At 46.4% G+C, this 14,740-nt stretch overlaps 1 protein-coding gene across 1 annotated transcript; it reads left to right on the forward strand.

The window, feature by feature from the left end:
- Positions 1-2,984: 2,984 nt before the first annotated feature.
- LOC123397643 (outer envelope pore protein 16-3, chloroplastic/mitochondrial-like) lies at positions 2,985-5,762 on the forward strand. The gene is made up of 3 exons (XM_045092181.1): positions 2,985-3,083; positions 4,059-4,401; positions 5,351-5,762. The coding sequence occupies exons 2-3, from the start codon at positions 4,077-4,079 to the stop codon at positions 5,461-5,463; spliced, it is 438 nt and encodes a 145-aa protein (XP_044948116.1). The 5' UTR covers positions 2,985-3,083; positions 4,059-4,076; the 3' UTR covers positions 5,464-5,762.
- Positions 5,763-14,740: the final 8,978 nt, after the last annotated feature.

The raw sequence follows: 14,740 nt of genomic DNA on the forward strand, positions 1-14,740 counted from the left end.
AATACAAACACAAGTCTACATTTTTAGAACAAAATATCTCGCCTTTTGCCTATGTGTTGGCATGGAGCCTTCAGGTGTATTTTGAATGAGTCTAATATCTTTCTGACTCGCCCAATATGCGCCAGGAGGTGGCCCAAAACTTTGCCTGACCAGATATCTGGGTGAATACCGAACGAGGTCACTAGTGTTCCGAGATTGGCCAAAATCAACCCAGATCTTTGGGTGAAGCATGGAGCACGGAGCCTTCGAGGCAGTGTGCTAAGAGAGGGCTAACTTGTTGATTTTTAAGGGACCAAATAAATGGACTCTTCTTCGCCACAAATAATACGCCAACTTTTTCTCTCTCCACACCATTGTTAGACTTTGCAAAAGCATGTGATCTCTCGCTTTGAAGCCTCATTATTTGAAACAAGTTGGAGAAAGGAGGAGACACAAATCTACCATTCCACCAAGCAAAAATTTGATTCCCTATTGGTTTCCTTGTGCATAATATTACTCTTGGGTTTGTGTGGAACCCTAAATGATTGGAGTTGCTCAGGTGCTTTCAAGTATGTGGATTTGCTCCCGAAAGTTTGTGAAAGTATGAAGGTCACTTGAAGATTAGTGATCACCTGAGAATGTGGACCTTTACCAAAAATGGCTTTTGGGTTGCTCTATACATAAAGCAACATAGCCGAACCAATACAAAGTGATGAGGAGACCATCTTACACAGCAGATCAAAGGTAAATAAGAATACAGGAGTAATCAGATTGTATCACAAAGCAACCTTGACTACAAACAAGAAAAGGAACCGGGCCTCCTAGGAAAATCGTCGGACATCGATGCACTACTCATACGACTTTTGGATACATCCTTGTCTCCATCCTTGGTTACCTCGTTCTCTATCTTTATATTGTGTTTTTATTACTTGCTATCTTGTTACCTTATGTACCTTAATTGCGTGTAGTAGCTCATCATCTAGAGTGTTTCACTTAGTTGCATATTTAGGGAATTATTCCGCAATGACTAAAAGCAAGTAAGAAAATGACAATTGGTAGTCACCTTATTCTTCCACCCCCTCTAAACATCTTTGATCCTTCAGATCTATTTTTAGATTACAAGGTTGCATGCTCACACCGTCACACCCAAACACACATGTCGCATGTTCAACCAAAACACGCGCTAGATCCAAAAACAAAGATGATTTAGATAAGTTCAATATATCATATAAGTAGTGAGCCATAACTCACTTCGCGGACTTTTCTTTGGCTTGGCTTGACGGCCGGCGGTCGGGCTAGGCGCAGGCTTCAATTTTTAAAATCCAAAAACTCAAACCACCTAAAAATAGTGTTTTGGTGAAAATTCAGGCATAATAATATATACTATATTTAAATATACTAGCAAAAGGGCCCGTGCGTTGCAACGGGAGAAAAAAATACCACATGCTTTTAATCTTTTATAATCATTTTGATTTATTAAAATAATAAGCTAACTAACTAATGTAGTCAGTCCTATCCTATTTTGTTGAGAAATCAATCCGTCCATTGTTAATTCCACCATGATGAGAAATTGAGCGGGACAAGCAAAGCAAAACATAGAGGCTACGTGAATTGATCAATGTACTGTTATTTTATTTCACTCATGGGATAGAGAATGTGGGATCAGATGACAAACTGAAGGTGGTGTTCCATTCTCTGTCTCTACAACAATACAATCTTACATTCAATACATTCATTCATCAGCAAACAAATCCCCACAAAACAAAATTTCTTGCCGGTGCTTGGCACACGGTTGGAGGCATGGGGAGGGGATCTCACCAGATGATGAGTTCCTGCCGGAGGAGGGGATACGATGAGAGGAGCAAGGGTTAGGCGCCTCTATCTGGCCATAAGGAGTCGTCGTTGCCGCGCCATAACCTCGGAGTTCCCCATGTGAGCCATGGAGGCCCGCCTCCACCTGCAAATACTTCGCTCCGCCGCGTTGCCGCCGTTCTGCATCGAGCAGACACATCATCCCAAGTCACTGTAGCTGTCGCGTTGATTTGATCCAGAAGCTGTGCTCGAGCGCCGAAACGGGGGCAGCAAGCGGGCAGAGGTACGACCGTGGAGGCGGGTGGGTTGAGATCGACAACAGTGGTGGTTGAGGTCGGCCGCGGCGACGAGTGGTGTGGGAGCGGCCTAGGCACAGGACAGGGTGGACCAGGGTCGACGCGATGCTCTCGAGCGCCACAATGGGGGCAGTGAGCGGGGAGAGGTACGGCCGCGGAGGCGGGTGGGTTGAGATCGACATGGGTGGCGGTTGAGGTCGGCCGCGGCAGCGAGTGGTGTGGCGGCGGCCTGGGCACAGGCCAGGGTGGCCCAGGGTCGACGGGAGGAGGCAATGCGTACGGATATAATTTTTGCAGCGAATCGTTTTTTTTCTTTTGCGTTGCAGATAAATGATGGAGCGTGGGTTGAATAACAAAAATTAAGGGGATTTTTTATAAAAATACCGCAATGGGTTTTCCGACGGAAGCAATAGCCGCTTTATTATTAGGTATAGATATATAAATTCATGTTTTAAAATAAATAGGAATATGCCACTGTCTATTTATTTCAGGATGGTCAAGCCTGTCTTGTGTTTGGGATTTCAGTATCAGGCTTTTTAAAAGCACGGCTCGACAAATAGTCGGGTCTATGGGCTTTAACTCGGCGCATTACAATTGGTTTTTTTTTACGTGATTATAATCGGGGTTTTTGTCACAATATATTATGAGGGTGTTTGGTTCTAAGGGACTAGACTTTTTCTAGTCCCAGGGATTAAAGGAAAAAAGACCATCCAGTAGTGTCTTTTTCACGGACTTTTTCTAGTATAGTTAGGGCGTATGTCTCAACTACTTTTGCAGCAACGTGTTAACCGAACCTAAAAAAAACAACGTGTTAGGCCTAAACAAAGGGACGCTAATCTTCTTGAGGCGCAAGCTGTCTCTCTCGCTTTCCCTCCCTCATATAAAACAGGAAAATAGGTATCTCTCTCGCTATCGACGCAGGGAAACCTCCGCAACACCAGGAAGAAGAAGAAGAAGCAAAAGCGAGCGGACGAAACAGAGGAGAGGAATCAAGAGGTTGGTTTGCCGCTGCCCTAACCTGTTCCGAGATTCTACACGAACGCTTTTTGATCCCTTGCGCTGTCGCTGCGTTTTAGCAATTTAGCTGTTTCTTTTCGTTCGCTGCTTTCCCGCCTCCAATTCGGCGACGGTTCCATCGATCGGTGTCGGTCCATGAAGATCGGGGCTGTCGGGGAGTCTCGGAGTAGAGATTTGATCGCTAACTCGCCGTCGATTGCGATTGATTTGAACGTGTCCTGGGCTCCTGGCTCCTTTTTCTTCTCCTTCTTAGTTCTTCCTGGCTACATATGTTAGGCTGTTCTCGCGGCAGTTGTGCGATCAAGAGCTTTGGTTGGCGTGCTGCAATCTGCTCGATCCTGTGAATTCGTCATTTGCTTATTGCGGTCTTGAAAAGATTAATTACTGGGCTTCGCGTAGGACCCGTCACGACGAGTTTGGCGACGGATGACGGTATCGGCATCGTAGCTCTGAACTTGGATTTTCCATCTTGTTATGCTCTGCTGAAGTTTGCCTAGAGCCAATGTGAACCTGGAGACTCTCTGAAAAAGCATGTAGTAGGATTACCTTCTGAATTTCCGCTCTGGTCAGAAGGTCGGAGCTAGGTCATGGCGCCAATACCTCTCCTCGCGCGCTAGCACTTGCATGTAACCTCGCCCCTGTGATTGTTCAAAAAAAAAAAAAAAACTTTCTGAATTTCCTTCCTTGTAAGCCTTTAAATTTTGTGATTATTTGAAACATGAATTTGTCCTATGCAATGCCTTCCTGTTTTGTGTACTCCCTCCTGTCCTTTTTACTCTGCTTGATTTGTTTGCACTCATGTAGCACATATAAGTATATAACATTGTTTCGTGTTGATGGCATTGTTTTGTTGACCTTCTCTATTCTTTATTATCTTGACTTAGTGCATTTGCTGTTGCTTGTAAATTGTCAATCCTCATTCATTACGCTAACTTCTGCTGGATTTTCTATCAGTTTCTTTGTACAAGGACCATGGAGGGTTCCAATTTGAGAGCTCCGGTAGATGATGGACTTATGTCGAAGACAAGCAAGGCTGCAGGCATTGGTTTAGCTGCTGGCAGCGTTTGGGGCTTGCTGGTTTCTATGTTGCACGATGGGCCTAAGGTTGGCAGTAATGTCAAGTTTCCTCAGCTGGTTAGAACTGGCAAGGTGTGTGGAAGCTACGCGGGAAGCTTGGCAGTTCTTGGAGCTACGTATGTAGGCGTAGAGCAGTCTCTTGAAATGCTCAGGAAGAAGAAGGACATCATTAATGGAGCTGTAGCTGGTTTTGCTGCCGGTGCAACTCTGGGTTTCAGAGGTAATTATCTAGACTAGCTGTTATGCTTCGCCTGAAATTTCTAGTTCGGTCCTTGTGAATTATTTGCTTCCTTTTTCAGAATTCAAAATTGTGAATTTTATGTTCACGCTGCATACTTTGATATATAGGATGTTTCATTCTTGTATCTTAATGTGGAACCAACATTGTAAAGATCTTGTAATTACATTATATATAAAAATCGATCTTTAGTACTCCGGCATGAAGATCTTGTAATTACATTATGTAGGAGCAGTACTTTACAGTAGGTCTTGTATAAAAACTATTTTTCAATCTGTATTGCTGGTTTCATACAATATATAATTACTTACAACATGTTACTTACAAAATATGTACACTGATTAGCCTCAGTTGGGTGGGACAGGTTCAAGTCCTTTGGCTTGTATTTGGTTCCATTTTTAGCTTTATTATTTAAACATTTAGTTATTCTTATTTGTGTTTCCACTATTTTGATAGTCCAAGTCAACACAAAAAGTCTGGAAATTCGACATTATAAGAAATATGATGCTGCAAAGGTCAGTTTAGACCTAGATCTGCTATTTTTCTGCAGACATGCAGAAAAACAATACAAGGGAAGCATAATAGGAAATCATGCCAGTTAAGGATTAGACTTGAGGATCTTAGCTGGCCAGGACTCAGGAGTAGCAAAATCATGATATTGACATATTTTGAAAAAATAAAGTTACAGTATGATACATTAGGGGATGCTTTACTGTTGGGGTTGACATAGTTTCACTTTGATGGCCCTTCAAATGCAGTATATATCTTGGGAATTAGGAGGAATCTCGTCTTCCCTATGTTTCCTATTATCTTCCATTATGATGGGCTGACAGCCCTACTATGCATGACTCTTTCTTCAATCTTTTAGTAACTTGTTCGAAGTCGAAATTTACTCGACTACCAGTCTAACATTTTCATCCTTGTATGGCAGCCGGGAGAGTCCCAACAGCCATCGTGTCAGGATCTGCGCTCGCTCTGACTTCGGTACTCTTGGATGTGACTGGAATGAGAACTACTGAGGAAGAAGAAAAGGTCCACCACTAAGTCAATATATCATCCTGAACAGCTGTATCTACAACTTCACTCAAGCAGTTCCATGTTTCTGTTACATGCATACTAGAGGAGTTTCTTTGAATGTAGTCTGTTCATAGTAGAGGTAGTAAAAGAATATAGTACCATGTGGTAGTTGCTCCTCATCTGTGAATTCATGCTTGCGAAGTACTTTTAGCCTTTCATCCACGCTTTGTGACTCGGATGTTTGAATACGACATTGTTCTCCACTTATTTTGTGGATGCTTATTTTCATGAGTGTTATTATGACCTGATTGAGGCCATGTTGATTCATTGCTCGCTCTTTATTTCATTTGTTATATTTATTTCTTCTATTAACGAGTTGTGGTACTATGTGCTATGTACTGCATCATGTATGCGGAAATTGCTTTTGGCTCTCGGGTTCCATGCAGCTCGGATTTTGAAATTTTCAAAAGTTGATTTTCAAACAAAAAATATATATCATACATACTCAGGGTTGGTCCTACACCATGGCAAGAAGCGCAGCAGAAGAATGGCCCATAACACTTCAATTTTTTTTTAAACATCCATTATAGCTGGCCTTGCATTGATTTAAGCAGAGAGAGAGAGTTGACAAAGGGGTGATCAAGTGATCAAGAGATGCAAAAGAAGATTACAGCTAGTCCGAAGAAGAGAGTTGACGGAAGGAAAGGCATAATAAGGGATAATCTCACGTTACATCTCCGAAGGGTTGCTCTATGCATCGTGCACCTGCCATCCTCCATTGCTCCATGTCGCGCCTGCATGCAGCAACAACGTGACCCCCTGCTTTCCTCTAAAAATGCATGAATTGCGCTCCAGCCAGATGTGCCACGAGATGAGCGCCAGAATAGATTGTGTGCCCTTCCTGTGACCGGGTGCTGCTGCAGCTACGATCTTCTGTACTCGGTCGGTTGTTGACATGCTCGTGCGCCATATCCGTTCACTCAGGGAACCGCAGCCATTCCAGGTCGCCCTGATGCTCCACACATGCAGGGCAATCGGGCATTCCCACAGCAGATGGATAGAAGTCTCAAGGTTGGGTAGGCACATGGGGCAGAAGTATCGGTTTTCCCAACCCTTCCTTTGCAGCCTATCGTTGCACCAAAGCTTGTCTGGATGTAGCAGCCAGAGAAACATCTTGATTTTGCCTGGAGCCCATGCTTTCCAGATGAGAGCTTTGAGGTTGCAAGGCTGGCTATTGATGAACTGGGCGTTGTATGCAGAATGCGTTGAGTACATCCCCGAGCTGCAGAGCGTCCATTTGATTGTGTCTGGGGTCCCCGGCTCCACGATTAAGCCAACTTGCCTGATTTCCCTTGCAAGTCGTACTACTTGTTGAGCTATGTCGCATGAGTCCCCTTGTCGCAGGTCTAGGATCCATCTGACTTCATGTAGCGCATCTGTCACTGTTCTATTCTTCCTGGTTGATCTGGCGAAGAGGGTTCGAAAAGCTTGGCATAGCTGCCTCCCCCCATAGCCATGAGAAGGACCAGAAGCGAGTTGTATTGCCGTTGCAGATTGTCACCACAGTAGAGGCTGCAAACAACGCCCTATCGGAGGCGTCGCAGGGTGAGCCAGTGCCCACCCACGGTCTATCTGGCTGTCTCCATGCATGCCATAGCCATCGCACGCGCAGGGCGCGAGCCAAACGGGGTAGGTCGTGGATGCCCAGACCGCCGTGTTGCTCCGGCGTGGTCACGGTGCTCCATCGTACTTTGCATTTACCTCAAGTAAGTTCCTCGTCTCCAGCCGAGAGGAAGCGGCGTCGCGATTTATCTACATCTTTGAAGAACTTCTTTGGCACACGCATGGCTGTGAGCGCAAAGGTTGGCATGGCCGAGAGCACATAGCATACAAGGAGACGCCTACCCACCAGCGGTATTAGCCTACCCTTCCAACCCACAAGCCGAGCTCTAATCTTGTCGTGAATAGGTTGAAGATAAACTGGTCTAACACGCCCGATTGTAACTGGTAGACTTAGGTATCTAATCAGAAAGGTCGTCGTGCCTTTGTCAAAATTTTGTAGCACAACTCCTATGTCTATGCCGTCGCATCTGATGGGTACCGCCGAGGGCTTGGAGAAATTGATGCGTAGGACCGTGGCATCGCCAAACAGCTGGAGCAGCTCTAGAAGACTATCTACTTCCTGACGTATCAAGTTTATGAAGATGATAGTGTCGTCCGCGTACAAACTTGTAAGCATCTGTGCGGCCGTGCCCGGGATGACGTGCAGCACGCCCGTCCTGGTGGCTGCCTCGAGGAGATGATGAAGTGGGTCGATGTAGAGGATGAACAGCAAGGGCGAGAGGGGTCTCCTTGACGTAACCCTCGCTGGTGTACGACGCACTCTCCAGCAACACCATTGAGAAGGCATGCCAAAGAGGAACATGATAGTAGTAGAGCGATCCAATCTCTCCACCGAGCTGGGAAACCAAGCCGCTACAGTAACTCCATGATGTACTCCCATGAAATACTATCGAAGTCTCGAGCAATGTCCAATTTGAGAAGGAGCACCGATGTTTTCTTCCATTGAAGCGCTCTGACAGAATTCTGAACATATAAGTAGTTGTCATGGATGCACTTTCTTCTCTAGAGGGCCGTCTGCGCAGGCGAGATTATATTGTCAATGAAAACAGCCAATCTCATTGAGAGGACCTTTGCGGTTAGCTTTGAGATGGAGTGGACAAGGCTAATCGGTCTAAACTCGCTCATTCTTCTGGCCCCATCCTTCTTTGGGATGAGCGCAATCATGGACGTGTTTAGCTCTGCGAAGTTTCCATCCGCCAGCCTAAAGAAGTGGTCAAAGACGGCCATCACATCACCCTTTATCGTTCCCGAGCAAGCTCTGAACAAAGTCCCCAAAAAACCATCTGGGACGGGAGCTTTCTCGGCCAGGGAAGCCATGACAGTAGCCCATACCTCTGATTCGGAGAAAGGGTTATCAAGACCCTCATTTTGTAGACTTGGCATGTCCAATTCATCCTAATTAATGGAGCGTTGCCTTGCCTCCTTTCTTCCCAACAGATTCGCGAAATGGTTGTGTGCAATTGAAGTTTGTCCTTGTGTGCAGTGGTTGTGGTTGTGTCTGCTTGCAGAGAATGTATAAAGTTCTTCCTCCTTCTTGAGTTGATTTTAGCTTGAAAAAATGTTGCGTGTGCGTCTCCCGCCTTGAGCTTGGTGATCCTGGAGGCCTGCCTTTTCCTTGCCCTTTCTACTCCAGTCAGGCCAATAGCTCAGATATGATATCTTTCCATCTAATTGGAAGCAGTGTGACATCTTTTGATGAAATAGCTCTCGTGCGACGGTTTGAAGGGATAAAATAGCTCACGGCCACACATGTGTTAAAACCTTAGTCAACTAGTCCAATTTGCATTAACTCATGTCTTACCTCATTTTGACCCAAATTAATTAGCACCGCATCCTGTGAAACTGCCCGACCAGAACTGTCCAAAACTGCCCGCGCTCCATTCTTCACCTCCGGCGGCGGCTACGGCGGAGGAGCCCTCTTTCTCGGCGGCGGAGGAGCCTCCTTTTGGCGGCGGCAGCCATGGTGGTGAGTGAATTCGATACTCTAGTTCCAATCCCCTCCGCCTTGTAGATCTGAGCTCTTTGTTTTGCTTGGTGAAATCGATAGAAGGTGAGAGGGGGCGGCGCGGTGAGAGGAGCCCGTGGTCAGGTCGAGAAGGAGCCACCAGACTCAGCTTCGAACAGGTAATGCGCCTCCCTTCTGCCCATTTGTGAGTGCGATTGAAGGCACTCTTTGCTTTGTCTCACACTGCCCGCCCGCCTATAACAGAGGGGATGCTGCTGAAACCTTCGAATTTGCAATCAATTTCTTTCCATCGACGGCAAAATTAGTTGATGGTAGGATTCAGAAAACCCAGAGAGACACAATTGTGAAACGGGAGGTTGATTGTGCAAAAATTGATCCCAATGAGCTACAGTCGATGGAAGAGAAGGCAGTGAGGAAATTGGTGGAGAAAATTGGGGAAACTGTGCTTTGGGGTCCAGAGCAAGAGGTTTCACTATTGCGGTATGATGATTTAAAGGAGAGTATGTCAGAATTGAAGATGGTGAAGATATTGTTGATGAAATCGATAGGCAAGAGGGCTGGGCAAGCCTCAGGGCTGAATTTTTGGTTGAGCTCGTTGATCTGAATATTGACTCGAAGGTGGGTTATGTGCCGTCACACTTGGCTATGCAGAAGGCAGATGATGATTGGGCTTCACAGAGGCATATCGTTCCCATTATTACTGATCTGACATTAATAGCCGATGGGGCTAATGCACATGCAGAAGAGGGAAATGTTGCTGTTGTTGACTGGAATGCAGTTGAGTTGGAGGAGCCTACTAATTTGGTCATTGCACCAATTGCTGACACTGAGATGGCCAAACTATTTGGCATTCCAGTCGATGACAGAGATGAGGAGGAGAGGGATGAAGCTAATACAAGTGATAATGATGACAGAGAATTGAGTGAAGATGTAGATGAACAGTTGATGAAAGATGCTGCAGATGATGTAGATGATGCACACGATGAAGAGCTGGTGCATGTGTATGACAAGGAAAACCCTGTCATTCGAGTGGGGAAGTTGTGGCCAAACATGGATGAGTTCAGGTTGTCTTTCAAGACTTATGCAGTCAGACATCAATTTGATGCCAAGACAATTTGGACTGATAGAAAGAAGTTTTATGCTAAGTGCAGAGGTTTTGATGGTAGTGGTAGGATGGCTTGCAAGTGGTACATATCTGCTAGACTGCAGCCTGATGGAAGTACTGTCAGGGTTAACCAAATCCCTTATAAACATACTTGTCTGACAAGTTTACAGAAAAAATTAAGCATGACATCACACATTTGCGTTGCAGAAAAGATAACTCCAATTTTGACCAAAACACCCAACACTACTGCAAAAAGACTCCAAGTAGACTTCGAAAAGTTGTATCCCATTAAACTGCATTATACCACAGTGTGGAAGGCTAAACAAAGGGCAATGAAGAATTTGTATGGTGATTGGGCAAACACATTTAGGCTGCTTTTCAATTTCAAAGCAGAGGTGGAGAAAAGGTCACCTAGCAGTGTTGTCAAGATAGATACTGAGGTATCAGAGGATGGCAAGGTCTATTTCTCCAAATTCTTTATGGCTTTAAAGCCTTGCATCGATGGCTTCAAAGCAGGATGTCGTCCATATTTGAGCATAGACTCATCATTTTTTACACGCAATTGGAATGGTCAGTTGGCAGCATGTAATGCTCTAGATGGACATAACCGGATGTTTCCAGTTGCTATTGGCTTGTTCCAGTCAGATACACAGGCTTCCTGGACATGGTTCATGATGCAGTTGAAAAGATGCTTAGGGCTAGTATCACCTTTGGCAATACACACAGATGCATGCAAAGGTCTGGAAAATGCAGTTAAAAATGTGTTCCTACATGCTGAGCAAAGGGAGTGCTTCGGCCATTTGTGGATGAATTTGATAAAAAAATTCAGAGGAGATGAATTTGGGAGAATGTGGCCAGCAGCAAGATCTTACACTAAACAAACACATTCATATCATCTTAGTAAGGTAATGGCAACGTGTGAGGAGTTTGGTACATGGTTAAACACCTACCATTCTTTATTATGGTATAGGTCAGGATTCAACACTGCCATCAAGTGTAACCATATCAACAACAATTTGGCAGAAAGTTTCAACAACAAGGTGAAGCAGCTAAAAGATTTGCATGATCAAATCAGGATCATGCTCATGCGGCTGTGGGAATTGAGAAAAAAGATTGTTGATTGTCTGCAAGGTGATAAACTTCCAACAGTGGTGCAACAGGTGGTCAACAGAAGCAGAGGTCTTACACATTTTTTTGTTGAAAAATCATCACTGTGGGGTGCTGAAGTTAGAGATAACAAGACTGGAAGGAGGCATGTTGTTAACATTTAATTGCATGATTGCAGTTGCCTCGAATGGCAGGCCAATGGTAAACCATGTGATCATGCCATTATATTCTTAGCCAGTCAGCCAAAGATAAATATGCATCCATATCTGCATGAGTATTATTCGGTAGCAAAATTCAGATCTGCATATGCAACTCCAATTCCATCTCTTACAGATCAGGAGTAGTGGCCAGAAGTGCCGCTTGAATATTCCATGTGTCCTCCTGTGACAAAAAGAAAGGCACGCAGACCTAAACAGAGTAGATTCAAAGCATGCTTTGAAAAAGGTGGGAGTAGTAAGAAGGGCAAGAAGGACAAGAAAGATGCAAAGCCAAAAAGGGCCCAAAAGGGTAACAAAAACAGATGCAAGAGGTGCCAAATACTTGGGCACAGAGAGGGATCTAGACTATGCATTTTATCTCCTCCTAATCCGAGAAAGTATGTGCTTGTTTATTTGTGTCTATTCATATTCTGGTTTTGTTTAAATTATAAATATGTGGCATGCTTTGTTGTTTTCAGGAGGAAGCTTCCAAGTCAGCCTATTGTTGTTGAACAGTGTTGGCCAACAAAAAGAGCAAGAATGAGTGGCAGCAGAAGGAAAACAAGTCAGTGGCTGGAACAGTTTGGTGTTGCAACTGAAGAAACTGATGTCCGGGTGCACACTGTTGAAACTGAAGCTGTTGTCACTGAAGAAATGATGTCCAGGTGCACACTGTCGAAACTGAAGCTGTTGTTGATGGGGTTATAGTCCCAGGGTAGAGTCATAGATCTGCCCTATAGGTCCTACCCAAGGACTATCCTTCATAGAGGACAAGGCCCTTAGGCAGTTCCGACTGAACTAAGGACGCCCCCGTCATCCAGTCGGCGACGATCCACTCGGAGCATATCTAACGTACCGACTGGAATCCACTCTGTACGTCGTAACCTCCTAGGAGGGCAATGGTCATACGTTTTCACACACCATAACTAGCATTTAAGGCTTACGTTACCAGTAACGCCAGCGTTTACTCGCCACTACTCCACCCCTGTCCACCGGACCATTATGAAGGGCAGCGCACTCTATATAAGCCACCCTTCAGCACTGGTACAGGGGTTGTCACTTGCTGTAATCCCTAATACACTCGACACAAAGCTCCCAAGAGCACTGAGACGTAGGGCTTTTACCTCCGCCGTAGAGGGGCCTGAACTCATACATCCTCGCCATAGCTAAGGCTCTGCCCATATACTTTCGTACCCCGTACTTCTACTGTCAGACTTATACCCATGACAGTTGACGCCCACCGTGGGGCGGGCGTCTAAGCGACTTCCGACGAATTTGCGATTTCATCTTTTCGTCATGTCATCCGGCGGAGATCTGTGCATGGGTCATGAGATCCTCTTCGGTGCACTCTCCTTCATCGCCGATGATTCGGCATGGCTTCAAGATGCGCCCCTCGACATCAAGACGCTTCCGAGTCGCGGGGCTACGCACTTCCGTGCCAGTTCCTGCGGCGTTCTTCTTCTCCAGCCATCGACCCCGGTGTCGATCTTCGCCCCCGTCACGCGCCGCAACAAGCGATCCGGTCATTCGCGGCTCCAGCGTTGGGTGTGACACGCCCTAGCGCGACAAAACATGTCCTCTCAAGTGGCGGTGCTCGAATCGGTTGTGGTCCCGCGGTAATCCCAGTGCTTGGAGTTAGTTCCGACTGAACTACCTTCCGAGTATCAGGGTCACGGGCCTGCAGCCGAAGTACTCATGGCCGATTCCCATGAAAGTCCCTCCAGGATTGGTCGGAACGAGCGTGAGATCGGAGAATCGTCCGACGCTCTTCGTCAACACCTTTGTTCTTCCAGTCGACGCGTTCGCCAAAGCAGCCGAGGTGTTCCGCACACCCATCCTCAACTTGGCTGCAGCCGCCAGGATCGCTGATTCTCTCCAGCCGACTGATTCGGAGGCTGGTAGAGGAATCGAGCAGATCCGTGCCTTGTTACATACGGTGCAGCAGCAAAACTCGGTGGTCTCCCAGTCGCACAACAAGATCCACAACAGTTCCGTTCAAGCGAACACACATCGGTCGGTTTTCAGTCCCGGTTCTCACCAGTGTCGCAGAGGGGGCAGCCTCTGGAATGATCGTTCCAGGGACCGGAGTCGGAATCCACTTTCCATTCGGTCTCATCTCGAAGATCGTCGCCGTTCGAGTACTCCTCCGCGGAGTGGGCCTTACGGACCCCGGCATTACGATGGTCATCGTTCGGGCGGTGACGCGCATGATCAAAGGCCTTATGCAAGAGGGTATACCACTCAGAAGAAGTTTGATAGAAGCCGAGCCCACCGTGATGGTCAGGATAGAGATCATCCGAGTGGAAGCAGGACCGTTGTTTCTAGTCCCGAGTGTTTCAGTCAGGCCATTCGCTCGGCTGACATCCCTCCCAACTTCCGATTGGCGACGGGAATCAGCAAATTCACAGGAGAGTCCAAACCAGAAACTTGGTTAGACGACTACAGAGTGGCGGTCCAGATCGGTGGCGGAGATGACCATGTGCCATGAAACATCTCCCACTGATGCTCGATAGTTCGGCTCGAGCTTGGCTAAACCAGTTAGCTCCATCAAGCATTTACAGTTGGGCAGATCTGTCCCGAGTCTTCATCAAGACTTTCGAGGGTACGTGCAAACACCCTGCTGGTCTCACAAAGCTTAAGCACTGTGTCCAGAAGCAAAATGAGCCCTTGCGCGATTTCATCCAACGCTGGACAACCCTCTACCACACGGTGGAGAATGTGACAGAACACCAAGCAGTCTGCGCCTTCAAGGCAGGCGTTCGGTACAGAGGTCTATACCTGAAGTTTGGTCGGACATGCGACATCTCCATGAGCAAGATGACGGAGATAGCCGCGCGCTATGCGAATGGCGAAGAGGAGGACCGCATACGTAGCGGCAAGCATAAGTCAGTCGCTGACGGAGATGGGAGCGGCAGTCGGAAGCAGAAACAGAAAGCCCAATCCACTCCGCAAGCAGAGGCGACAGTCGTTACAAACGCTAAGTTCAAAGGCAAGGGGAAACCACAGTACACCCCAAGAAGAAACAGTCAGGAAATTCCATCCTAGATCAACCGTGTCCGATCCACACGAAGACGGATGAAGAAGGCAATGTCATATTGCCGAAACATACCACTCGGCAGTGTCGCCTCCTGATCCAAGGATTCGGTGAAGGACAGCCGAGTGAGAAAGACTCCGAGCAAGATGATGAGAACAAGGGGGATCCGTTCCCTCAAGTCCATGCAACGTTAATGATTTTTGCGGATGTAGAAAGCAAAAGTCGACTGAAGCTGGTCAACAGGGAGGTAAACATGGCAACCCCATCCACTC

This window comes from Hordeum vulgare, chromosome 5H, assembly GCF_904849725.1.
Source record: "Hordeum vulgare subsp. vulgare chromosome 5H, MorexV3_pseudomolecules_assembly, whole genome shotgun sequence".
Classification (NCBI taxonomy): domain Eukaryota; kingdom Viridiplantae; phylum Streptophyta; class Magnoliopsida; order Poales; family Poaceae; genus Hordeum; species Hordeum vulgare.

What these genes read in the sequence shown, in the direction of transcription:
- LOC123397643 (XM_045092181.1), top strand. Translation starts at nt 4,077, where the DNA reads ATGGAGGGTTCCAATTTGAGAGCTCCGGTAGATGATGGACTTATGTCG. An exon ending in TGCAACTCTGGGTTTCAGAG is followed by an intron (nt 4,402 to 5,350) that starts GTAATTATCTAG and finishes CTTGTATGGCAG; the next exon opens with CCGGGAGAGTCCCAACAGCC.